Source organism: Galleria mellonella, unplaced genomic scaffold, assembly GCF_026898425.1.
Source record: "Galleria mellonella isolate WM207_F2 unplaced genomic scaffold, CSIRO_AGI_GalMel_v1 utg261, whole genome shotgun sequence".
Classification (NCBI taxonomy): domain Eukaryota; kingdom Metazoa; phylum Arthropoda; class Insecta; order Lepidoptera; family Pyralidae; genus Galleria; species Galleria mellonella.
This window is the reverse complement of record NW_026442057.1, coordinates 102,925-130,293: the sequence shown is the minus strand read 5'-3', so window position 1 is coordinate 130,293 and position 27,369 is coordinate 102,925. Positions and strand designations below refer to the sequence as shown.

The 27,369-nt window shown below is 36.9% G+C and overlaps 1 protein-coding gene across 2 annotated transcripts in view; it reads left to right on the top strand.

Moving 5' to 3' along the window:
- Positions 1–27,369, top strand: part of LOC113521066 (uncharacterized) — a 67,299-nt gene that overhangs the window by 30,854 nt on the left and 9,076 nt on the right. The window contains exons 7-26 of one of the 2 annotated variants that reach the window (XM_052894973.1): positions 164–272; positions 1,816–1,918; positions 2,814–2,986; positions 3,489–3,599; positions 4,293–4,402; positions 5,427–5,584; positions 6,513–6,601; positions 7,593–7,736; positions 8,139–8,303; positions 14,262–14,361; positions 15,068–15,168; positions 15,771–15,969; positions 16,386–18,399; positions 19,106–19,320; positions 20,168–20,314; positions 20,832–21,060; positions 21,371–22,037; positions 23,040–23,149; positions 25,371–25,484; positions 26,467–26,670. In XM_052894973.1, the coding sequence (XP_052750933.1) occupies positions 164–272; positions 1,816–1,918; positions 2,814–2,986; positions 3,489–3,599; positions 4,293–4,402; positions 5,427–5,584; positions 6,513–6,601; positions 7,593–7,736; positions 8,139–8,303; positions 14,262–14,361; positions 15,068–15,168; positions 15,771–15,969; positions 16,386–18,399; positions 19,106–19,320; positions 20,168–20,314; positions 20,832–21,060; positions 21,371–22,037; positions 23,040–23,149; positions 25,371–25,484; positions 26,467–26,670 (5,262 nt within the window). Of the gene's footprint in view, positions 1–163; positions 273–1,815; positions 1,919–2,813; positions 2,987–3,488; positions 3,600–4,292; positions 4,403–5,377; positions 5,585–6,512; positions 6,602–7,592; positions 7,737–8,138; positions 8,304–14,261; positions 14,362–15,067; positions 15,169–15,770; positions 15,970–16,385; positions 18,400–19,105; positions 19,321–20,167; positions 20,315–20,831; positions 21,061–21,370; positions 22,038–23,039; positions 23,150–25,370; positions 25,485–26,466; positions 26,671–27,369 lie in introns of those variants that run through there. The other variant, XM_052894972.1, reaches the window with a different exon arrangement.

Genomic DNA, 27,369 nt, shown 5'->3' with positions numbered 1-27,369 from the left:
TAACGTCTTTAAAATTTATAATTAATCGACATATTTCTATGTTGACTAATATGCATTTTACATTCGAACGTGTATATGACGTAAATGGACATGTTGTAGTATTTTAGTGACTGCTTTTCACAGACCTTATTTTGTTATACATTAGGTTGTTTTTCGTTTGCAGGTCTGGTATATAGCCCTATATACAAGCTGGATAAATTGGAGTTGGAGAAGGAAAAGAAGGAAGACAAAGAAGATGAGGAGGAGCCCATTGGGGTATCGCCATGTGGCAGGTATGTCTACAGAACTGCTAATATTTTATGTAACTTTATTCATTTTGTTTTTTAAACCGACTTCAGAAAGAAGGAGGTTCTGAATACGGTTGTATTTCTTTTTGTTTTTTTTTTTTAGTTTTATTTATTTATTCATTAGTACATATATGTGTACATGGCGGACTTAATGCTAAAAGCATTCTTTCCCAGTCAACCATAGGCAAGTGTCAAAATACTCGAACGCGGTACTAGTAATTATTGATATACATACATACAAAAATTACATATATTCGACGAATAAATATATATAAATAACAAATATACTTACACATATATGATATATACTATATTATACACGAAATTGAGAATAATATAAAGCACTTACTGCCCAGATAAAGTAAAGAAGTGAGCGTGAACGTTTTTTTTTTAAAGATGGTTTAGTCGGTAGTCTCTTTAATGGCATCAGGAAACGCATTCCAGAGTCGTGAAGAATGTTTGTTACTATTATATATCAAATAAGGAATAACACCAAATAATCATGACTTTTTATTGTGAATCAAGTATTACAACTGATGACAGACTATGTGTTAGTACCCTACATAATAATAGCTTATTCCATAAAAAAGTAATAACAATGAGGGTAGTTCTAGAAAAATACTGACATATAATTATTGATATACAACAGTTACCTTTACACCTTGTAAAGGTAACTGTTGATAATTTTGTTAGTTGTAAACTAATTAGAATTTTTTTTTTTTAATTCGAAAGGATATACATACAGATTGGTCGCATAGAAATTTTATCAAAATCGGTTCAGTAGCTTAGTTTTTAAATCAAAAACGGTTTTGTTACAATTGAACACGGTTTTTTTGTGGACACAGTTTTAATTATTCTTTCGTACTATTTTCTTAATTTAAATAATAGTGTGAAATCCGCCGCTCAATTATAAGGTTTGGAAAAAATATTAGTTTCTCTCTATTAAAAAGACACAGTATCCAAGGACTGGTAGAAAGATTTACAGACAGAGACTGAGAGCTGGCCAATCCATTGGCCTCATCATATAAAAAGAAACTTCAAACCTGATATCCAAACAGCATATTGGATTATTGTTCAATAAGGAATAAATTGCCAATGAGCAGATTAGTAAAAGAATAAAAGAAAAAGATTGAAATCACTAATATTTTGTTTTATACAACTTAGAATGGCAAACAAGCTTACGGCCTACCTGATGGAAAGTGGTAATCGTCGCCTATAGATATGAGCAGTACCATGGACATAACAGAGTATACTGTTACGCCCATGATACCCTCCATCCGTTGCCATTCCTGAGGACTCAGGTGTTATTCCTTTGTACCCAGTAAATTCACACCATATCCCACCCTTCAAACCGAAACACAACTATGCAAATACAACAGCTTCACGGTTGAAACGCGAACGGGACAGAGGTACCCAAGCAATCGACTTTTGTACAAAGTTTCCCTCTGTTAAATAGTAATAATAGTTAGTTTCTAGGTTTTATTGTTTATAAATAAGGGGGTACATATGCCTAGTACTTATTGTGCAGGTTCTTCAAGTACGACAAGGAGGTGGGACGCGGTTCGTTCAAGACAGTGTACCACGGGCTCGACACGCAGACCGGCGTCGCTGTCGCTTGGTGCGAGCTGCTGGTACGTCTCACTCACTCATTCACTCCATAACCATTTAATATCTACAAAATTAGGTTTTAATCTATGTGACCAGAATAATGTTTTTATTGATAGGCATAAAAATTGTGATATTCTATCCAAATCTACATGTCAAAATTTCTTAATTAGAATCGTTGGACCGTCAAAGTATTTACAGAATTTGATTTTTCTTTGTAATGGATAAGGTAAAAAAATACATAAACAATTTGAAAAATCCTGTCATCTATAGAGAGCTACATTATTGTTGTGTATGTAGTCGTAGCTATACGTATACGTGTGTGGCTACGTCGTCGTTCTGAAGGAACGCGTCTACAACTTCGACCCGGTGACCCGCGTGAAGTTAACCGCCGATCAATTGATGCCGAACTTCATCATGAAGGAAGTTGCAGACGCGTTCCTTTAGGAGAACGAGTGGGCGTAGCCACACACGTATACGTATAGCTACGACTACATACACAACAATTATCAATAAGTAATATATGTTGATGTTCCGTGTGGTCCCGGCGTAGAATAGGCCACTCCTTCCTTTCTTGTGGGTGTCGTAAGAAGCGACTAAGGGAACTCAATGGCCGACAGATGGGCAGCAGAGTTACTTTTAAAACATCTCTAAAGCCTAACTACTGTTGCCAACTCATCTGCCAAACGTGGCAACTACTAGCAAAATGCCCCAAGGGGGAAGCTTATGTTCAACAGTGGACAATTAAAGGCTAATATGATGACTATATGTTGAATTTTATTAAAAAAAAAAAAGCAATATCTCATGTGTATCTGATAAATGATCTAACTACTCATGCGAAGTTAAAAGGTGTTGCTAGTTTATAATATTAGAAAGCGTATCAAGCAATAAGTGTATTAACCCACCAATCTCATATTACAGGAGAAGAAATTGAACAAGACAGAACGTCTCCGGTTCCGAGAGGAAGCGGACATGCTGAAGAAACTCCAGCATCCGAACATTGTAAGGTTCTACAACTATTGGGAGGGCACCGTCGCCAAGAAGAAGAACATCGTCCTCATCACAGAGCTCATGCTGTCCGGGACCCTAAAAGCGTATGTACTTATGCCCATCACGTATTTTTGCTTTAAGTTGTTATAGGTATTCTCACTAATATTAATATAAAAGGTTGTAAAAGTGGATGTTTGTTATTCATTCACATTTATAACAACTGAGGGCCTACCATGAAATGTTTTCCGAAATTTCGGAGCCAAACGAAATACAAATTTGATGTAAAAATTACATAATACATGCCGTTTGGAAATATTAAAAATGTTATTGTTCTTTTGGACTTTTATGATAGCATGTATGACGAACGAAATGTTAAACTCCATTTATTGATCCAATTTTGGTATAAACAAAAACACGAAATTGAGTCCGAAATTTCGGAATTTCATTTCATGGTAGACCCGCTGTTTTCAATGTAAATTGGTACACTACTGAATAATACCTTGGATTACAATAATAATGTTTGTCTTGGCCATATTCAGCCAGCCAAGGTTAGCTATTTAAAAAAAAAAAAAACATCAAAACAATAACGAGATATTCTGTCTGCAGCTACCTCCGCCGATTCAAACGTATCAACCCCAAGGTGCTGAAGTCATGGTGCCGGCAAATTCTCAAGGGACTCAACTTTCTGCATTCTAGGACCCCACCTATTATACACAGGTACTTATATTTTTAACGCTTAAATAAGCTTTAGAATTTTTGTTAAGTCTTACTATCTCTGTCTGTAAGCAGTATTTTCCTGCGTTTTCTCTTCACCTTTATTTTCTCCTGTTATATGTGTTATATATCCTCTACTAATCTTATTTTATTTATTATGTTATTATTTTACACTTTATTGCATAAAGTGTAAAATAATAACAATATCCTATTGTCCGATTGACTTTGTAGCAATTGCTATGTCTACAGTGACTAAAAATATGATATTATCATATTTTATACGTGGTGTATACTATTTACAAGTACTTGATTCAAATCAATGTTTCAACCGTGAAGCAGTTGTGTTTGCATGGCTGTGTTTCGGTTTGAAGGGTGGGATATGGCGTGAATTTACTGGGTACAGAGGAATAACACCTGAGTCCTCAGGAATGGCAACGCATAGGGGGGTAAAAAAAAAATTAATAGGAATTAAAAAAAATCTATTTGTTATAAGTTGCGAGTAAAATAATATGGAAATAAGGTATTAAACAAATTTAGACTGTAATAAAATTGTTTATTTTCAAATTCATTTTTCATCCATGCTTAATAATAGGAGCTTCGATACTCTTGCTTCGTTAGTGTTGCCAGCTAATGTGTTTCTAGTACGGGTTTATTCAAATACTTTGACAATGTATTTGCTATGGTATGGTGTTGCAGAGACCTGAAGTGCGACAACATCTTCATCACAGGGACCACGGGCAGCGTCAAGATCGGCGATCTTGGCCTCGCCACACTTAAGAATAGGAGCTTCGCCAAGTCTGTTATAGGTCTGTCACTCGCTCTATACACATTTATTTAATTATTTATATTAATCAAAATGCAATAATACCCTACTTGCGTCAAATTATTATTGAAAGAAAGAAAGAAAGAAATAGATAAATGGAGCTTAATGTTTCGTTCATCATAAATCCTATTCTAATAGTCTAAAGAAACGATATTTTAATATTTTTAATAATTTTAAACGGTATGTATTATATAATTTTAACAAAATTCCTATTTCGTTCTTCCCCGAAATTTCGGAAAATATTTTATGGTAGGTCCTCTGGTCATCTACAGATGTTTCTTCATTGCATGTGTGTTTATATATTTATTTTTCTCACAAAATAACAACATAATAAAACTTACAGGTTCATAGGTTACAATTTAAAACAATCTTTCTAAGAGACTGGTATCGGTACTAGGATAACCCGTCTTATAGATCACCAGGCTTCCAAACTCAAGGACATCTATTTTAATTGATTTAAGATAAGAGTATACAAATATATAAATGAATTAGTAAAATTGTGTAAGCTACTTGTATGTACTATTATGGGTTAAGTGAAAAGTGCGCGAGTGCGTGTAAGTGAGTGCATGCATGTGTGAGCGTGTGTATAGTGAGATGAGTGGGTGTGCAGATCTGATATGTGCTACTGTGTCCATGGGACGTGGTCTCCAACGACACCTGGTGGTCTACCATGAAATGAAATTCCGAATTTCGTGTTTTTATTGTATTGTATTGTAAAATCGACCCAGTAAATGGAGTTTAACATTTCCTTCATCATAAATCCTATCCTAATCTATCCTATCCTAATCCTATCTTTTCCTAATCCTAATCCTATCCTAATCTTATCCTAATCCTATCCTATCCTATCCTTACCCAATCCTATCCTATCCTAGTACAGAGGAACGTTATTTTAACATTTTTAAACGACATGTGTTATGTAATTTTAACATCAAATTTCTGTTTCGTTCGTCCCTGAAATTTCGGAAAATAAATCATGGTAGACACATATGTTGTGTGTTGTGATGCAGGCACGCCCGAATTCATGGCCCCCGAAATGTACGAGGAGCACTACGACGAAGGCGTCGACGTCTACGCCTTTGGCATGTGCATGCTGGAGATGGCAACTAGCGAGTACCCTTACAGCGAATGCTCCGGGCCCGCGCAGATATACAAGAAGGTCGTCTCGGTACGTACACCTACCTACCTACCACATTACTCGTGCCTGACATTATGGCATTATCATTTATAAGTAAGTAGCAAGTACCATTGGCAATGGAGAGGGCTATGCTCGGGGACTTTTTGCGTGATAGAATCCGAAACGAGGATATCTACAAAAAAACCAAAATAACCGATATAGTTCGAAGAATAAGCAAATTGAAGTGACAAAGGGCTGGTCACATAGTTCGAAGAACCGACAACCGATGGGGAAGAAAAGTTCTTGAGTGGCGACCGCGTACGAGCAAACGCAGTGTAGGATGACCCCCCCCCCCCTCATTAGGTGAAGTGACGACCTGAAATCCGTTGGAAGGAGTCGGTGGATGCAGGTGGCTCAGGACCATTCTTTATGGCAGTTTATGGGGAAGGCTTATGTCCAGCAGTGGACGGATAGTGGCTGTAATGATGATGAATAAGTGCCATACTATATCATCACGCTAGTTGCACGATCTTCAAGCTAGGATACCCTGTTATAAGGCACGGAGAAATAAACATTTAGAAGTCCTTGTACCCCTAGATGTTCATTACCCGGTTCGTGCTTGCCACCCTATTTGCTTCCTATTAACTTTTGTAGTTTAGTGCTTGTTAAGTTAGGTTAGGTTTTGTTACATTTTGTATCATTCATCGCCGAATTGGTCGCTGATCATCTGCCGATATAACGCCGCGAAATGTGAAAGATGTAATGATTGTGTAGTGGTACAGCTGGAAGCGAGTAAATACTCGAATTACTAGAGATGAAAGAGAATAACTTGACGTCATCCCTAAGTGGTGTGGGATAAGGTAGATAGGTGAGGAGTATAGTGTTTTTTTTTTATTTGTTGTTTATTACCAAATTATTACCAAATTAAAAATTATTAAATTTTTTGTAAGCCATAAAGTGTAATTTAATTTCTGAACAGGGAGTGAAACCTCAAAGCTTGGAGAAAGTCACAATACCTGAAGTACGGGACATCATTGAGTCATGCATTAGGCCAAATAAAGCTGACAGGTAATCATTATTAATTATTCGATTTTTTTTTAATTTAAAATACATTTTAAAATCTGTGTGTAAAAGTACTGTGTAAAAATTTACTTGTACTGTGTAAAAATTTAAAAAAAAACTTTAAAATCTGTTACCAATCATTATACACTGATATAGCATTGTGTTTCTGGTAACATGACTTTAAACTTGATTCTATACACCTTCAATTTAGTTACAGTCCACTATTTCTTTTGAATTTTTTTTTTGGGATTAATAAAATGGAATGGGAACCCTGCCTGTGTTGTTGGTATAAATTGGTGCGATTAGCAGTGAATGGTGATAGGCGAGGATGATGAAGTCCATCATGATGAATTAGTCAGGAATTAGTCAAGATAGTTTTCAGAGGGAACCGTGTAAAGGATACTCTATCAGAATATAATGATGGTATTGGAGTCTTACATCCCTGTTATCAACAATCCTTCCCCTTCCCTCAATTAAATTAGATCGTACAATTATTTTGTTAAATACTGGTAATGTATTAATTTATTTATTCAACTTTAATACAGATATTTTGCCAGAAGGAGACTTTGTACAAAAGTCGTTTGCTTGGGTACCTCTGTCCCATTCGTGTTTCAACCGTGAAGCAGTTGTGTTTGCACGGCTGTGTTTCGGTTTGAAGGATGGGATATGGCGTAAGTTTACAGGGTACAGAGGAATAACACCTAAGTCCTCAGGAATAGCAACGCATGGGGAGTATCATGGGCGAAACAGTATACTCTGTTATGTCCATGGTACTGCTCATGTCTATAGGCGACGGTTACCACTTTACATCAGGTGGGCCGTCAGCTTGTTTGTCATTCTAAGTTGTATAAAGGACACCTAGATAGTGGAAATGGCGGACTTAACACCATATGGCGTTATGTACCAGTCAACCATAGATTAACTAGTAGTAACAAAATATAATTAAAATGCAGTGAGTTGGTTATATTATCATATTTTTTCCCGTTTTTACTCCTAGGCCTAAAGTGAAAGACCTTCTGAACCACGAATTCTTCGGCGAGGACATCGGGCTGCGACTGGAGATCGTAGGCCGCGACCTGGTCACCTCCTCCGACATCACCAAGATACAATTCCGACTCAAGATTATCGATCCCAAGAAGAGGTCTGTAGTAATTTTTTTTTTATAAGAATGTGTCAAATATTTTTTAACAAGTATTTTTTACAGTAAGTTTTTTTATATACAATACTGCACTTTTTTAAATATTATAAACGTGGATGTATGCTTCGATATTTGAATGTTAAAGTTATATTGAGTTAAGGGGTCGCCTGAAAATCAAGGCTGTTATATGTGCATCTTCCTAAAGATGTGTACAGACAGCGATAGCTCAAGCAGCTCCTATTATCGAAATGTACTCATTTTTTTATTGTTTCTTACAGCTGTAATTATTGTTATCGTTAGTAATAAAAAGATGTTTCTAAATTTTTTTTTTTTTTAATTTCAATGGCTTTCTACACATCGTCGTCTATCCAGTCAGCTAGTAAATAAATAAATGATATTGTTCAGATCGTACACGCACAAGGAGAATGAAGCGATCCAATTCGAGTTCGACATGGAGAGTGACGATTGCGAGGAGGTAGCCAACGACATGGCGAAGGCCGGCCTCATCATGGAGGAGGACGCGCGGATCGTCTTCAAGCTGCTCAAGTCGCAGCTCATCAGTCTCAATCGGTGAGTGTCTTCTGTCGATAAAAAAAAAGTTTCGTTTCTAAATTGTAACGAAAGTGGAAATTCAACTATCCAAATGCGTGGTTACGCCCATGACAGAAAACTCAATGACTTTGTATTTATTATCCATGACGCAAAACTCAGCAATAACATATTATGGTTCCATGATGATACAAAACTCAGCGGCTTATATTTTAAGGTATTATCCATGACGCGAAACTCAGTAACAGCATATAGTTTCGTGATGTAAAACTCAGTAATTGTATATTTTAGAGTATTACTCAGCACGAAAAATTCAACAGCTGTGATATTTAACGTTTTATCCAATTCGGAGTTTGTCAGGGTTGCCTGTACCTTAATTATACCTCAACTTTGAACATGAAGCGTGTCATTACTAAACTTCATGCTTTAATATTGCATTAGTATATTTTGCTCCACAAAACAGAAATTCAATCGTGAAGACACACCGATGTGTATCATAGCTGCATTATATTCAAAATAATTTATTTTTATACCACAAAAGTGGTAAATAAAGATATAGCTCATCTGATTCTAAATGGTCACTGTAGCCTACGGACGCTAGCAGCACCAGGGAGGTTGCAAATTGAATTTAAAATTAGATTTTGCCCCGCTAATCAATAAAATAATCATAAGTTTTCAATCGTCATAAAATTTATACACTAGAGGAAAAAATTAAGGGATAAAAAAAAATTCCAAATGTTTGTAAAACCAAGTGGAATTAAAAAAAAAGGATTTTAAAGCTCAAAGTTTCTAGTTTTGAGATCTTACGATGAAAAAAATTTTCAAGCAACGTGTTCCGCTCAATCCTAATGAATAACGAAAAAATTTTTTTTTTCGAAATTTTTTCTGGTCTTTTTTTGGTCTACGAATTTGGAAAAAAAATTTCCAACTTAACCACTATATGGAGCGGATAGCAAAGTTCGATACAACCACTTCTCGTTGAGATATCGAACTTTGAATGGAAAAGGATCTTTTTGTCTTTAACCATCAATATCTCAGCAACCGCTGATCGCACAAGAAAATCAAAAACATTTTTTTTTAAATCATAGCTGATTTTATTCAAGATTTCGGAAATTTATTCAAGATTTCAAAACCCTTAGCTGACAAAAATTTGACCCGTTTTTGGGGCTCGATGCTCTATCTATATAATCTAAGGAGTGAAGCTAATTCGCCGATAAATACCGGTATCGAGCCATTGCAACGACCGTGAAACCTCTTTTCTAATTATAGTGACGTGCGTACACGTGCTTATTAAATATTTTATACCATAATGTGCAATCTGCAGATTGATTTTGTTTTTTTAGATTCTGTGATTATAATCTATTAATAAACAAACTATAATCTATTATAATATAGTATACTAGTTGTTGCCCGTGGCTTCGTACGGTGGTTTTTGGAAGCCCCTTAGAGGTTGAATTTCCAAAATATTTTTTTGTGTTTATCTATGCTTCATAAAGAATCTGTCTGTAAAATTTCAAGATTCTAGTTCAGTATTCGGCTGTGCGTCAGTCAGTGATGCTGTGTGTCAGTCAGTCAATCAGTATCCTCTTTTATATATATAGATGATATTCATGGTCTTGCTTATGTCTATAAATTGTATTATTATATCAGCCATTATCCGTTCACTGCTGAACATAGGCTTCTCCCATAGACTACCATAAGGAGCGGTCCTGAGCCACATGCATCTACTAACTCCCTGCAAAATATTTGAGGTCATAACTCTGTTTAGTGGGGGGTCGTCTTATACTGCGTTTGCTTATATGGGGTCGCCACTCAAAAACCTTTCTCCATTGGTTGTCGGTTCTTCTAGTTATGCGGTCAGTTCTTTGTCACTTTAGCTTTCTTATAGTGTACAATTATCTGAACTCTTATTTACCAGAGGGAGACTAAAAAATTCTACAAAAGTGTCTCTGTCTCGTTCATTATTTAGTCAAGCACTTTGTGTATATTTTACTAGCACTGCTGGCCCATTATTTAATTATCTTTTTTTTTTTATACCACTGAGGTGGCAAACAAGCATACGGCCCACCTGATGGTAAGCGGTTACCGTAGCCTATGAACACCTGCAATACCAGAGGTATTACGCGCGCGTTGCCGACCCTGAAGAAACCTCTTTACCCCCCTTTTGAAGAACCCCATGCTGTAGTCTCTTGGGAATATCTCGGCAGGGAGCTCCTTAAAAACTACTCCTTTAAAAACCTAGAGGTTTTTAAATATCTAATAAAATTTAAGTATCAGTGTTTCTCTACTATATTATGCATGTATTATACATATAAATCCTCTTCTTGAATCACTCTGTGTATAAAAAAAATCGCATCAAAATCCGTTGCGTAGTTTTAAAGATCTACGCATACATGGGGACAGACAGACGGGAAGTGACTTTGTTCCATACTGTGTAGTGATGTTTTTGTTTGAATAGTAATCGTTATTTAAACTCTGTATCGATAAATTTCAATTTCTAATTTATACATTGAATTCGTATTTTTGAACGAAATATTCCAGTTGTGGTGGGTTACTAAACGGTTATGATAAAAATATTACCGTCCCAAATATCGGCTCGCCACGCGGTGTATTGTGTTGTCACGCGATTATGTTTTCGGATTCGTTTATGAATTATGTAAGCTAAGTCAGAAATACCCTTGCATTTTGAACCATCTGGCCCTTACATTTTATTATTTTGTATATACGGAGACTTTGTACAAAAGTCGATTGCTTGGGTACCTCTGTCCCATTCGTGTTTCTACCGTGAAGCAGTTGTGTTTGCATGGCTGTGTTTCGGGTTGAAGGATGGGATATGGCGTGCATTTACAGGGTACAGAGGAATAACACCTGAGTCCTCAGGAATGGCAACGCATGGGGGGTATCATGGGCGAAACACTTATGTCCATGGTACTGCTCATACCTATAGGCGACGGTTACCACTTTCCATCAGGTGGGCCGTTAGTTTGTTTGCCATTCTAAGTTGTATAAAAAAAAATACAGTAGACAGATAGGCAACGATTTTCCGAATCCTGCAGTATATTTTTAAAAAGTTACGATTTAAAAGTGCTTGTAAACAAGTCTCAAATAGACATGCTTTTTTTTTTATTGAATAAAGATGATTTGAGTTGGAACTCAGCACGATGGTTTCCAGGGAAAACCGCGTGGAGGTCGACCTGACAGGGTGGGTATATTGCTAGCAATGGGACTGGTAGCCCGCATTACTAACAATCCCTTCCCCCCAATACATATATTTGTTTAGTATAAATCCATATAAGAGCAATGTACTTTGTAATTTGATCATGGGCGGCGGTAGTCGCTTACCACCAGGTGAGCCGCATGCTCGTTTGCCCCGTGTTGTAAAAAAAAAAAAACTAAATAAATAGTACATAAATACCGTGGCTACCTCTTGCATATCGTATGCGTTATGATTATAATGTAAATTTCGACGCTTCAATGAACACGTATAATCGCTGTGACGCCATATTAACGCAATATTTGTACGTAATGCTAACATTTTCTCCTCCAATACATGATGTAGACACAGCGGTGAACAACTATTGACGCGCAGTCGGTTAAATTTATGTGGTCAATGCTTTATTTGTGTTGTGTTGGTTTTTTTTTTATTGAAATTATCAAATGATACAGTTTGACGTGTTTTTAGAGCCCTGTTCGCCATAGGACGGTATGCTATTATCATATATTCATGCCTTCTCTCTTTGGGGTAGGCAGAAATCATAGGCTTGTATTTTGATATATCACTTTAGCTTTATTCCTTATTCATACATCTCTCATTCATCTTCTCATTCATTACACGATTACGGTAACGCATGAGGCTACCATGGGCGTCATAGTGTATTCTGTTATGTCCCTATGCTGTTCATGTCTATAGGCGACGGTTTCCATTTACCATTTTCCCGTCAGCTTGTTTGCCATTCTAAGTTGCATAAAAAATATGTAGACATGTTCGTTCTTTTATTAAATTCGTTGGTTTTAACTATTTTAAAATAACGAGACTTATTTAAAAATCCTAAATCACTAATTACCTTATATTATTAAAAATATATTAAATACGTGAAGGAAAAACTTTATACTCCTTTTACGAAAATTGCGCGGACGGAGGAGTATGAAATTTGGCACACTTATAGTTTATATAGAGAAGGATTGCGGAGTGATAATTTTTGTTTTAAATTATGCATAAAAATACATTAAATCAATAAAAAAAAAATCATTATACACACTACCATCTACTTGACACACACACGCATATATACTCTTGATTATTGTTAAAATCTGTGGTCAAATTGAGAATAGATTAATATTGTTTGTATTTTTATAGTCTTATTGGATGTCAAACATAACCATAATAAATTTATTTATTACAATATATCTTATGGTCGAATTTCGACCACTGGGCAACCACTAGTATACCCAATAACCAATAGTAGTATTAAAAATATCAACCGTCTATATTATAAAACATTTACTCACGACAAAAGTAAGAAAAAGGAAATTTCAAGTTTGCAGCAAATTTTTTCCATTTTCAATCTACTTTTCTTGTGTTATTTGAAGGATCTGAATTTATAGTTCTACAAATCTGTATAACGGAGTGATTATAACATTATAATTATTTTAATGAATAAATAAATAATATATAATTTCGAAGCAGTGTTCGACCAGTCGATCAGACCTCTTTTAACGTTTATAATTTGCACATATTAAGTGAGTTACTATATTGTAAAGTAAGCTAAATGACAGATGATTTATTAGAAACGTTTGTATCCGAAGGTTACTTACGAGTAATATAGACTATTATCATACAAAATTAGAAACTTGTGTCACGGACGTACACGCACGATATATATATATATATATATATATATATATATATATATATATATATATATATATATATATATTTTTTTTGTGGTATGTGATAATAGAATGTTAACTTGTGCTATCGATATACGCTGACAAGAGAGGGATGATTAGGTGAGATGAAATTAGATCAGTTAACTTATCGTGACTTTTGAGTGTTACAATATATCCAATGATGACCCGCACTTGATTAAGGTACGATGGGACTGGCGTGCCTGAAAGGACAAAAGTCCCTAAATAAATAAAAATAAAAAATGCATACCAGTATTTTGGTGAAATTATAGTTAACAGTTATAGCTCGATGTGTACACTATTGACCATCTAATGTAACCATGTTTAATGCAAATAAAGAATCTAAAATTAAAAATATTTTATGTAAAATTTTTTGCTTTCTTACCATTTTATTGTATGCCAATTATCTTGACGTTATGAGGTATCGGGTACATCGATAAGAGTTGCAATCGATTACTGTGGACAGTCCTAACTGTGCGGTTACCATGACTACGCGTCGTTACGTACTCTCATCCATCCATTTGGTTCATACGTTGAATTAATAGTAGCATATAAAATTAAGGTCACGTGTACTGATTTTGCTTAGTGATGTTTTTCAATAATTATTACCTCTTAATATATATGTTCTGAATGAAGTAAGGAATCCTAAAAGTAATACAGTAGTCTCTAATGCAAGGAACACGGTTAATTTTTTAAAATGATGGGTTGCTCTTATCTTAGGTAATTTTTTTTTATACTATTTCTTTTTCATTTTTGATATTTAATATGATTAATAGTTTTAATAAAAAATCATCACCATTATTCATCAGGGAGGTTTTTCCAGTAGTTGCCATGCTGGTCAGGCGGATTGGCAACTGCAGTTAGACTTTGGAGATGTTTTAATAGGGACATTGCTGCCCGTTATTCGCTCTCTCTTAGTCGCCTCTTACGACACCCACGGAAAAGGAAGAAGTGGCTGGCTATGCCGGGACACACGGCAATTAATATATTAATACATAATTAAAAAAAAGTCCCCGCTTACGAAGTAGCGGGCAAAAACTAGTTATAAATAAATGAATTATTAATTTTTAGGGAGAGGAGTGAGAAGAAAGCTCAGATGCTGTTCAACCAGGAACTGATCAACGAGCAGAACATACAGAAGCAGCTACTGCTCGAACAACAGCTACGGCAGGTCAGTTCCACGTCAATTCTAACATTTATTGAAATAATTTTATTGACCAAAATAAAATATGGTACAAAAGGCAGACTTAATGCTAGTTATTTTTTTTTATTGGATGATAATAAAATAGTAACCCCTCCTGCGCTATCGGTATACTCTGGCGGGGCACCAATGGGAGGTGATAAGTGATGATGAATGCAGGTCAGTTAGCCCATTGTGAAGAATTTCACGAGAATTAACCACGATGCTTTCCAGGGGGAACCGCGTGGAAGTCGACCTGATAGGGTACATTGCTAGCAATGGAGCTGTTAGCCCCCATTACTAATAATCCCTTTCCCCTCGACTTAATGTTAATAACATTCTCTACCACTCAACATTTGGGATGAACACTGAATCACGAATGCAGTATTTCATTATTTTTTTATTATTACTACACTGATCTAAATCTCAATTTATTTTCTTTTTTTAAGAACCAATTAATATTGGCAACATTAAAAACTGCCCCATAATAGTCTGATTGTATCAATCCATGGTCTGTCTGTGGAAGAAGTAAAGTCACAAGACATGAATGAGAGGCGTATGTATGAGATGACTTATGAAAGTGTATGAAGCAAGAGATATATCCAATTACCCATGTAAGAATAGAGACATTGCACTCGGTTCTCTATGCTTTGGTGTGGAGAACTTTAGTAATCTTTAGTTCTTGTCTAATTTAAAGGTCAAGATGATACAGAATCAGCAGCAAGGTGGTCCAGCAGAGCAGGTGAAGGCGGGACTGCTTAACGGCGTTGGCACACAGCCGGCCCTTGGCGGGGTGCAGTAAGTGCATAGTTTTAAATTCATCATTTATAACATTAAGATTTATGGATATTTCATACTTCTCCCTCTATCGACTTACTTATCATTGGATTAAATCGTTGTCGATATGCTACGAGAGCATGGTGGGTCGAATATGGATTATGGCTGAATAGCTAACTCACCTGTTATATTCCTGAACGAATGACGTTTATAGGAATTAGTCTGTTCAAAATGATTGAGCATATATTTTTTTTTTACATTACGCTTTTCGGGATTGCAGTCATGGAATATATTCATATTTTTTTTATTATTTCTACAATAAGTATCTCGTTTTCAATTGTATTAATATTAATTTTAAATCTGTGTTTAACAAATCGCCAATAGTCTACAAATGACGTTGACTTAGGGATAAATCATTACCATATTTATTTATATTGTACGTCTTTTTTACTATTTTACAGTTAGAACTGTTAGCTATATATAAATTTTGTTTTATAAATGATTGATAAAAATGTCTTCAAACATCTTTAAAATAAGTTTACTTAATAATTATTCTTATTCTGATCTTATTTAAATAAAAAAGTTAATGATAGCCTTATAAGCCCCTCAAATTGCACTTTTAGATTGGAGCAGCAATCCCAGTTGCTACAAGCACAGCAACAACTCCTCCAACACCAGTTCCAGCAGTTGAACAATCTGAACAACGAGGAGAAGGCGATAAAGCTGCTCCAGCACAACCTCATACAGGCCAGGATCTCGCCAAGCGATCAGCAGTTATTCCAGCAGCAACAAGCACTGTTAGAGCAGAACATCAAACAACAGGTGACATGCATTTCAAAATCCAAGGAAAAATAAAAAAATATTGGCAGCTCTTATTGATTAAGGTGGCTGTCTTTAATGATAGGATCCGAATTTAATTGCCATGGCTAACATTCTCTAAGAGTAATGACGTCATTAACAACAAAAGTTAATGTTGTCATTTGTTTGGCTATACCATTACAATACTGCGACTACATTTCATTTTTTAATTAAAGTTTATATCTTTATACAAGAAACATCTATGTTAAATATGCCCAAATTCAGATATTTCTGAATTTATTATTCAGTCAAATTTATTAATTAATTAAATTAATTTATTTTTCAGTCAAAAAATTCCTAATGCTATTGCATTAGGAATTTTTTGACTGAAAAATAAATTGGCACACATTTATACGTAAATCTTAATTATATTTTCGCAGGTAATGATGGAACAGAATCTCTTGAACCAACAAATACTGGAGCAAGCGACAGTTCAAGGTCAGTTAATGGAGCAACAAGCGCAGCAAAAACTACTAGAAACAAATACATCACAGGGCCAAATACAGCCGACATTACTGAACCAACAACTGACCGCAGAGCTGAGCAACCAGAACCAGGTATTGCAGCAACAAATCATCCAGCAACAGCAGAACATAATAGCCCAACAGGCGGTCGCAATACAACAGAAGCAGCTAGAGGAGCAGTTGACTCAGGAGAACATAATAAGCACACCGCAGAATCTCGTCACCGGCCAAATACTGGATCCGTCACTACAGAATCTTCAAAATATTCTATCGCAGATAATTCAGAGACCAGACACGTTGCAGTCAAGAAAAGAATCGGAGTCAGAAAATCAGCAAGTCCAGCCGCAACAAATTCAGCAAGTAGTAAATCAACAATCAGAAAATGTAGAACAACAAATCCAACAAGAACAGGATATTCAGCAAATGCAAAATTTGATTGGTGCACAAATTCAACAACAAAACATGAATATCCAACAGAATCAGCAATACATGCAGCCGATTCTTACTGGTGTGGATCCTGCGATACTAGCCCAACAAGAACAAGTCGCGCAGGCTCAGCAGCAAATATCTCAGGCCCAACATCAGCTAAATATGCAGAAGCAGGTGTTGGCGCAGCAACAACTGGTGCTTCAACAACAATTACTACAGCATCAACAATTACAGATGCCGGGGCAGACATTGTCACCACAGCATTTGAGAAATCTACAGCAACAGCAGTATCTAGCTCAGCAGGAGTTGCAGCTGCAGACTCAGCAAAATTTTATCGAAAGACAGAATCTCGCATTGCTGGCGCAGAAACAGCAGTTAATGGGGCAGCAACAACAGAAAGTAGAGGAGATACTCCGAGCTCAGAGGCCAATGTATACAAGACAGGGATCGGAACAGAGTCAAATCAGTACGACAGATATTCATGAGCAGCAACAGACATTGATTCCGGACCACTATCAGCAGAAAGCTCCCTTGCAGCCTCAAATGTCAATGGAGCAAATGCAGTATCAGAATCAATACGCCGATATGCAGAGTCAAATGCAGAAGCAGCAATCTATACCATCTGAAGACCACAGCTACCAGCATCGAATGCATCCAATGCAGGGACAATCTCTACCGCACAATATGCAAATGGCTCAGAATTTTAATGTGGTGCAACAGAGCGAGGTGCAGATATCTAGTCATGAAGGCACGCCAGTGCAGAATTATACTGCTAACCCACTTCAGATGTACCAGCAAGGTCAGAGCCAGCCTATGCAGTCGATGCTGCAGAACATGCAGTATCAAGTTGATCAAAATTTATCATCGTCTGTGACACAGAACATTCCCAAATCAGTTCCTCAAGAACCGCCTGCTCAACAAATCACGACTACGCAATCAGTACCAAACACGGTCTCTTCTGTCCCACAGTCGATGTCGTCTGTTCCACAATCCATTCCTTCCATTCCTCAACCCGTTCAATCTATACCACAGCCTATTCAATCACTTCCTGTATCTGTACCTCCATCTTTGCCTCAGTCTATGGTGTCTGGTCCACAAGTTCCACAATCTGTCCCTCAGCCAATTCAATCTATCCCGAAGACGATTCCTCAACCTGTATCATCAGTTCCTCAACCAATTTCCTCGGGTCCTCAACCAGTTTCTTCTACTTCTCAACCCGTTTTAGCTGCTGCTCAACCCGTGTCTTCCGCCCCTCAATCTGTCACGCAGCCTACGTTTATTCTACCGTCCATTCCATCTGTTCCACCGGTCCAAGAATTAGTCCCGCAACAGCTTAATCTACCATCGGAGCACACGGAGGGTTTCCAGAGTAATGGTGGGCAGAAAGAGCAGTTCTTGACGCCCATGAGCGAGTTCCCTTCTGGCGCGACACACAGTGATACCATCAGACACCCAGAGTTGAGCTCGGTGGAAGAGAAGCAGGCTGAGACGCAACCGGAACGTGAGTTGTTATTATCTTAAATCTAATTGTTATTATCTTTACAGGAGGGAGACTTTGTATAAAAGTTGTATGCTAGGACACCTCTGTCTCATTCGTGTTTCTACCGTGAAGCAGTTGTGTTTGCATGGCTGTGTTTCGATTTGAAGGATGGGATATGGCAGTGAATTTACAGGGTACAGACAAATAACACCCGAGTCCTCAGGAATGGCAACGCATGGGGGGTACCATGGACGAAATAGTATACTCTGTTATGTCCATGGTACTGCTCATGTCTATAGGCGACGGTTACCACTTTCCATCAGGTGGGCCGTCAGCTTGTTTTTGCCATTCTTTATTCCATCAAAAAAATTGCACATTGTAATGTTGTGGTTGTAACTGGTGGACGAATGAGGATAAAAAGTGACATCTTGTTTTTATTTAAATTACAAATAGAATTCAACCGACTTTAAAAAAGAAGGTTATTGATTCAGTTATATTTTTTTATATCTCGTTCAGTTCGTTTATGTCAATTTGGTGCTTTTTTTTTAATTCTATAGGACCAATCTTATTAAATAAATGTTATCAGATTTGATTCACTAGTTTGGTTTTTAAATCAAGATTATTAATTTTGTCACTATTGATATCGCTGTTTCTATTTGATTTAATAAAATCTACTTGTATTATTTGTAATTACACTAATTTGTATATTACTTTTCAACATTCGCAGCGGGTACAGCGATACCATCACCGATATCTGGCGACAAAAAGTCCCGAGGCTCCAAGAAGCGGTCCCGCGAGAAGGACAAGCTGCCCAAACTGACCGTGCTCGAGGTGAACGAGACAGCCAACGTGGTGGAGTGCCAGCTCGAGTCCAAGTCCAAAACGGTCACGTTCAAGTTTGACGTCACCGATGTCAACCCAGAGGAGATTGCCAGCAATCTGGTTAGTAGCTTTCAACCTTTGTTTAGATACATTCAAGAAACACCTCTGGCCTTTTAACGTTATTTTACATACTTTTGACAAATGCCTTTAACTAAAGTATTATAATGAATTCATTTATTTTACTTTTTTTTTTAATTATATTTTAAATTTTAAAAATAGAATTTTGTCCTTTGGTAGGCTTGTGAATTATATTTTTATATTTACTTTAGTCACACTGTCATCTAATACTTCAATAATATTTCGGTTGTTACCACTAGATGGCATGGTATTTACAAGTGTATGTGATTAAATTTTTTTTGTTGAAACCGCCTGTCAACCATAATATGCTATAACAATTAGAGGGAGAGTTTGTACAAAAGTCGATTGCTTGGGTACCTCTATCCCATTCGTGTTTCAATCGTGAAGCAGTTGTGTTTGCATAGCTGTGTTTCGGTTTAAAGGGTGGGATATGGCGTGAATTTACAGGGTACAGAGGAATAACATCTGAGTCCTCAGGAATGGCAACGCATGGGGGGTATCATGGGCGAAACAGTATACTCTGTTATGTGCATGGTACTGCTCATGTCTATAGGCGACGGTTATCACTTTCCATGAGGTGGGCGGGCCGTCAGCTTGTTTGCAATTCTAAGTTGTATAAAAAAAATTTAGGAAAGTAATATTTTAATTATTTCATTATTGTACACTATATATTTATATATAAAAGCTTATCATTGACAGGTTGTAACCGCTTAAGTAAAAAAAAAAAAAAACAGTACTTGAGACCAATACAAAATATCAAACAATTGGTTTATTATTGGTTTATTATAATAAACATTGTTTATATTTTATTAATATTTATTAAAATTAGGTATCAAACAACCTGCTGCCCGAATGGCAAAGCGCGACCTTCATGGAACTGATCAAGGACATAGTGAACCAGCTGATCACCAACCCCGGAGTCACGCCCGTGCTCAACCCGGCACACCACTCTGCGCTCAGGCTAAACATTGATAAGGTAACGTCACTTATTGTACGGTACAGCTTTCGAATTTATTCATCATTTTACGAATTTATCAAAGTATAAAAGCAGATTGTTAATTTTAAAAACATACATTTTTCAATCATCATTGTCATATCTCTTAATAGTTCACTGCTGAACATAAGACTCCCCGTTAGGAGATTTTCCTAGTAATTGCCGCGCTTAGCAGGCGTGTTGGCAACCGCAATTAGGCTTAATTTATGCATCATACGTTGTACCGAACAAAAATGTGGTACCGCGCGCTAATGCAACAGTGTCTGTTGCATAACTCAAATTTGCAACGTCATTTTCATGAAATTTATGTAGGTCATTAATTTATGTAGGTAATAAACCCATTTAGCCATAAGCTCTAATCGAAATTTGGTCATTTCAAAAATAGTTGACACAGTGGATGTAATGAGCTAGCCTAGAGCCGATCGCTCCATGAGTTAAAATAGTCACAGAAAGTTGCTATTGCAATTTCAATTGTTTTTTTTTAATAATAATATTCTAGACTGACTACGACTCGGAGACAACAGAGCGCGAGGAGAATTTAACGGACTCGAACCAGGACAACTCAGAGTGCACGACGCCCACCGCCAGCCACGACAACATCGCAGCAGAGCTCGCCGATGAGCCCGAGCCCGAGCGCGAGCGCGAACCCGAGCACGCGGAGCCGCTGCCCGCGAGGCCGCCGCATGTCGACGCCGCCTCCAGGAAGATCAGCACCGCATCATCTATAGGTGACGCTGCTTGTCTTGTATACAGTCTACAACCAATATTCTGTCACTTACTAGAAATCATTGTGGTTAATTCTCAGTAAATTTGTCACAATGGGCCAAATAATCATGTCAGAGTAATTTATCAAACTGAGTCTTTGTACGAAAGTCACCTTCATGAGTTGCCGTTTCATAGAACTAAAGTTTTATGGCTTTGTACCTATTTTGTAATTTTATTGTCATATCTCAGTCTTCAAACAAAACGGCAAGTAATAGAGGTATCTAAGTTCCCTCTGCATTGTCTCGTTTTGCTAAATAATTGAATCAATTCCAGGTTCCAATCAATCGGACGGCGGATCGATGGCGCCGGAGCGTTCTGGCAGCACAGAATCACAGAACGGAGAGAGAAAGCTGCAGAAGCCGTCTCGCAAGATATCAAGATTTCTAGTCAGCCCCGTCGTCGACCGGGGAGAGGAGGTCCCTGAGGAGAAACTTGAGCCACAGGAGAAGTCCGAGGTCAAGGATCAGGTCAACGGCCTCCCCGAGAAAGAGGGTCCAGTCATTCCGCAGGAGAACTATGTTCCTACCCATCAGTATTCCGCACCCACTCAAGTTCCGCACCCACTAGTGATAGACCACAGACCCGTAGATGTAAAACCTGAACCGGAAACAGTGACCAGGGACCAGCCCTACTCTGGCCCCATCCCCTCCACCGTGCAGACAGCCCCCCAAATACCAGTTCAGAGCATAATGAATCCGGTATTAAACGCAACGCTACAACCCAACTTGAACCTAACTACCCCGCTGCAGATCGCGACGGATACGCCACTGCTGGGGTTGAGTCAGGTCGGGACCCCGATGGGGATGGGGGCCGAATTGGGACTGGGGTTGGGGCTGGCCGCCCCTCTTCACCCCACGTTGACGCCTACCCCGCCGGTGTCCGATTCGCTGCCTAACGCTGAAAATATACAGAGGATGTTACTCAAGCAAAATATCATAAAGTAAGTAATAAATTCATGTATTTGTAATATTGTATTAATATTTTTTTTCATTTAGAATGAAACCTCGTCCTTATAGTTTGTTTTCTATTAGTAATTTTTTTTTCCAAAAAGAAAAAAATGGATTAAGAAATCTTTCCCAACTGTCAGAGTAAGGAAGACTCATAATTTTTTATTTGACTTTTGTATTATATTTCTTTGGGAAAAATGTTCAGTTTCTTTTGGTGAAACAATTCCTAAAAGAATGCATAATGATACAATATACATCAGAATAGGCTTACTCTGTCGCCCGTATCTTCTTTCTGCTTCGAGCTACTCGGCGAGGTATGGAGAGGTCTATCAGAGCGAGGATATCTTCAAAAGAATTAAAAGTGACTGACATGGCCCAAAGGATAAGCAGGCTATGACCAGCCCATTTTGGTCACAGCTCAAAAAACGATCGATGGGAAATACAGGATCTTGAATGGCTACCTCGTACAGGCAAACGTAATGTAGGATGACCTCAAATACATTGCAGGGAGTTAGTAGATACAGGTGACTCAGGAACGTTCCTTAAGGCAGTCTATATTCTATGTTCAACAATGGACAGACAACAGCTGGTATACAACAAAAATTAATTCATATTATTGTAGTTGGTTATTTTGTAGTTGCTATTAGTATTGTAGTTGGTTAGTTGCTAGATACAAACAATTGTCTTCGTTGATGTAACAACTACTATACGTTTTAATTAGTCTATTTTGGAATCCTGCAATGAGGAGTTGGGCGTTGATTTTCGCGACACAGTTTTATACTTCTGCGGATATCATCGTTTTCTTTTAAATAATATTGTAACCAATATTAAATCTCTAAATAAAGAATTATTATTATTAAAAAAAAAACAAAAAAAATTAATACAAATGTTTGTATTGAGTAGAAATAAAACCTCCAACAACCGGATGGTGATTTGGTGTGGAAAATAACTAGATCCTTATGGTCATGACAACAGCATCTATTTTTCCATTCCAGCCAACAGCAGAACATGTCGGGTCCCAATCTCTTAGGATTACTGAATCAGCCGCAGTTCCCACAGCCCGACCTCAGCCTCCACAACACAATACTCAGCAACTCACAGCCAGGTTAGTTCTATGTATAATTTTATTCAGCTTCCATTAGTTCTAATACTATAGGACAAAACATTTAGCAACCAGCTTGAATTATACCATGAGATTAGAGCATTTACAATTGGAAGGTTTTTTTTATACAACTTAGAATGGCCAACAAGCTGACGGTCCACCTGATGGAAAGTGGTAACTGTCGCCTATAGACATGAGCAGTACCATGGATATAACAGAGTATACTGTTTCGCCCATGATACCCCCCATGCGTTGCCATTCCTGAGGACTCAGGTGTTATTTCTCTGTACCCAGTAAATTCACGCCATATCCCACCCTTCAAACTGAAACACAGCCATGCAAACACAACTGCTTCACGGTTGAAACACGAATGGGACAGAGGTACCCAAACAATCGACTTTTGTACAAAATCTCCCTCTGGTAAATATATATTGAAATAGTATGTTTTTGTGCCTAATTCTAAGACAAGTCCTCCGTAAAAAAAAAGCGACAATGTGAAATATTTGTGATTTATATATCTTATCACAGCGTCGTTTACTGACTCCACTTGTTTGTGAATCTATACCATTCAGGGACCTACTCAAACACAAAGTTTTCCAGTTGAGGAGTTCAGTGACATACACACATACTGCAGTATTATATAAATATATATACATATATATATTGTTATGATACTTATTCTGTGCAATTACAAATTGTTACTGACAAGTGTTGCTACTAATTTGTTTATAACGAATGTATATCTTATATGCTAGGCATGGGTAATATGGATACCGATCCAATATCTATATATTGGGTTCCTCGGAAGAAAGTTCATTACCCATTTCGATATCGCTTATATCGGTCGGATATATTTTTGAATATGTAATAGACTTTTAGTCTGTTATTCTATATTATTTTTTGGATAATAGCCTTTCAAAACCGGTATATAGATATTGTATCTAAAATATACAGATATTGCTGTATATTACTCACATCCACTATATGCCCCCCTCACCCCCTCCGCCCTCCAGCAGCTTGTGCTACAGCAATTATATAAAAATAACTCGCATACTCTCCGTTACTTCTGCTGCACCGTCAATAATCTGCTTGCTGTTGCTGTGTGTACATTCGCCAACAAAAATATCTGAACATATTATTTGAGCCACTATTGTAACGTACAGTGCGACGGATTTATCTGTGAAGTGTTAAAAATGGGAATTAAGGGCGCCATGTTGAAATATTAGTTTAAGTTATTCTAAATTGGTTTAAAATCAATTATCATATCGATTGTAAACTGTCCATATAAAAAATGTTACATACATTTTAAATAAATACATATTTTATTAAAATTTAAGATGATTTAAAGGAATTTTACAATATTTTTTTTTAATTTTAACTCAATAAAAGAGAAAAAAATAATAATAACACTATGTAGAGAAAAGATTTTTTGTTTGTAGTGGATATATTAACAAAAAATACTTAACTATAGAAGCTACATTAATAAAGCTACAATCAAAGTAACATAGGTTGATAATTATAATATATATAGTATTCTAACTATATTCCGTGAAATATCCCGTTTAAATTATTGTTAAAAAATATTCTGTGTTTAGATGTGTTTTAGACTAAAAGACGCCTAAACGTCGTTAATATTTTTAATCTTAGATAGTGTTAACAGTTACTTCATTTTGAATTATGTATCAATTTATGCCTTTCCATTCTATTGCCATATCTCTGCGCATGGCTATGCCAGCACAGCCTCAAACAACACGAATGGGACAGCGGTAACTATTTGCTACTTTCATGCATAGTGCTCGTTCTGATAAATGTATTTTGTAATTTTTTTTACTCCACGTTCGGTCTTTTTTTTTAATATCGCTACTCAGATATCCAGTAGCGTCGCTCTTTACAGTTTTTTTTGATGGGTGAAAATGGAATGGTAACCCCGCCTGCGCTAACGGAATACGCTGGCGGAGCATTAGTGAAGGGTGATAGATGAGAATGAAAACAGGCCAGTTAGCCTATAATGTTGAATACATCAGGAATTAACCATGATAGTTTCCAGGGGGAACCGCGAGGAGGTTGACCTGGTTGAGTATATTGCCAGCAAGGTGATTCTCAGTCTCCATTACTAACAATCCCTTACCCCCCGCTCTTCACAGTTAAGTTAGTCTTACTGCAACAATGTTGAGTGTTCATTCGCTTTTGTGAGTATACGTGTGATGTAACTAACATACGACAGTGGCCGGGATGGCTGGCGTGGCCGGAGTGGCCGGAGTGACTGGCCGCCTGCCGCCGCAGTACCCTCAGCAGAAGTACTATCAGCCGATGCTCGCCACCGCTAACGATTTTATAGGTAAATTATCAATTCTGTAAGGTCTCCTGTAAGGTCGTCGTTCAATAATAAATAAATATACATCGAATAATTTTACAATATTTTCAAATTACATGGTGTTATCAAAATTATTAGTATCATTTTAAGGAAATGTTCTTTAAGTGAAACTGAAAGTTTTTCCCAAAAACACACGTGTCTAATAATTTAAGAACTATGTTGTTATACAATAACACCGTCTTCAGTCGTGTCGTAATTAAATAATTTTCCAAATGGGTTTATCAATGACGGAGCTCTGAGGTAATATATATAGAGAGCTCGACTCGTGTTTCTATAGGTAAAGCTAGGCCCAAATTCTATGAAGGAAACCACGAGAGTTATTATAACCATTCATATTCTTGAATTCGTTCCTGAATGTTATCATCCATTCAAAAGTTTGTCTTGGAGTCGAAATTTGTAAATAAGCTTGTTCTAACGCTTTCATTTTATGTGTGTTGCTATATTTCTTGTTTTATGCAACTACTGGCTTCATCACCTGCTTGGTTATATTCTATTAATATAATACACCTACAAAACCTATAAGGAAATATGTGTGCATTTCGATTTTGAACACCAACTGTAAAATATAGAGGATAGAAACAAAATATCATTGTTGGTTTGTATTTATATAAATACGATAAGGTGATCTTATTGCTGAAAGTTAAGGTAGCCATAATTGCAACAAATTGCATTGTTGTATAAGTTTATATTTACACTGCGCATATTTTGGTCCTTCGAGCCGGACTTTTGATACACAATATTATAGCACTAATTTCGCCGAAGTTTATTCAAATAATTACATATATGGTATTTTGTGATGAACGGAATCTTGATGTGATGATAGGGTATGTGTACTGCATATATACACTCATGGAGTTAGTGGTCCAATAGATGGGCGCAACGTTCTCAAATTAATTAATTGATAATAATACAGAACTATATCTGATTTTCGACATTACTTCTACAGCTCAGCAACAAGCTTTGCAAACGTCGGTGAACCAGTTGGCCAACCAGCAGATGCCAGGGTTCGGACTCGGGCTGGGTCTCTCGGCGCCGTTGCAGTCCAGTCTCGGCACCAATCTGGGCTTGCAACAACAGAACATCAACCTCGCCACGCAAAACCTTGCGCTCAATCAGAACTTGATGAGCCAGAATTTGGGGCAAAATTTAGGTAACATATTTTTCAAACTTTCAAATTTATGTGCAAAATATTATTAGACAGTAGGATTAGCTAGCAATGTATTTTAAACTTAGTGATAAGGCAATATATAGTAATATCTGTATAATATAGTTACAATATCTATATATTGGCCCAATACCAGATACATTAGATATCGATTATCAAACATATAATATCGAAATGAAGAACCCTATCGATATTAATACAGATATCCGACTGGTATGGGCGATATCGAAATGGGTGATGACCCTTTTCCACTATCAGTGTCTAGACAAACCAAATATATAGATACCAGAACGGTACCGATATCACCCATGCCTATTAATATTTGATGTTTCAGCTAAGCGATGATGAGTCAATCAGAATCTTTTAATTCTGTCTTTGTAATATTATTGGTATAGAATGATAATGATAAAGACTATTTCTGATGTAAATTTTGTATTAGATATAATTTTTTAGTTTATAAAATCTCATAGTTTTCTATACAACTTAGAATGGCAAACAAGCTGACGGTCCACCTGTTGGAAAGTTGTAACTGTCGCCTATAGACATCAGCAGTACCATGGACATAACAGAGTATACTGTTTCGCCCATGATACCCCCCATGTGTTGTCATTCCTGAGTTAACCTGCCACTCAGGGGTTATTCCTCTGTACCCAGTAAATTTAATTTGACGGTTCACATGATTTA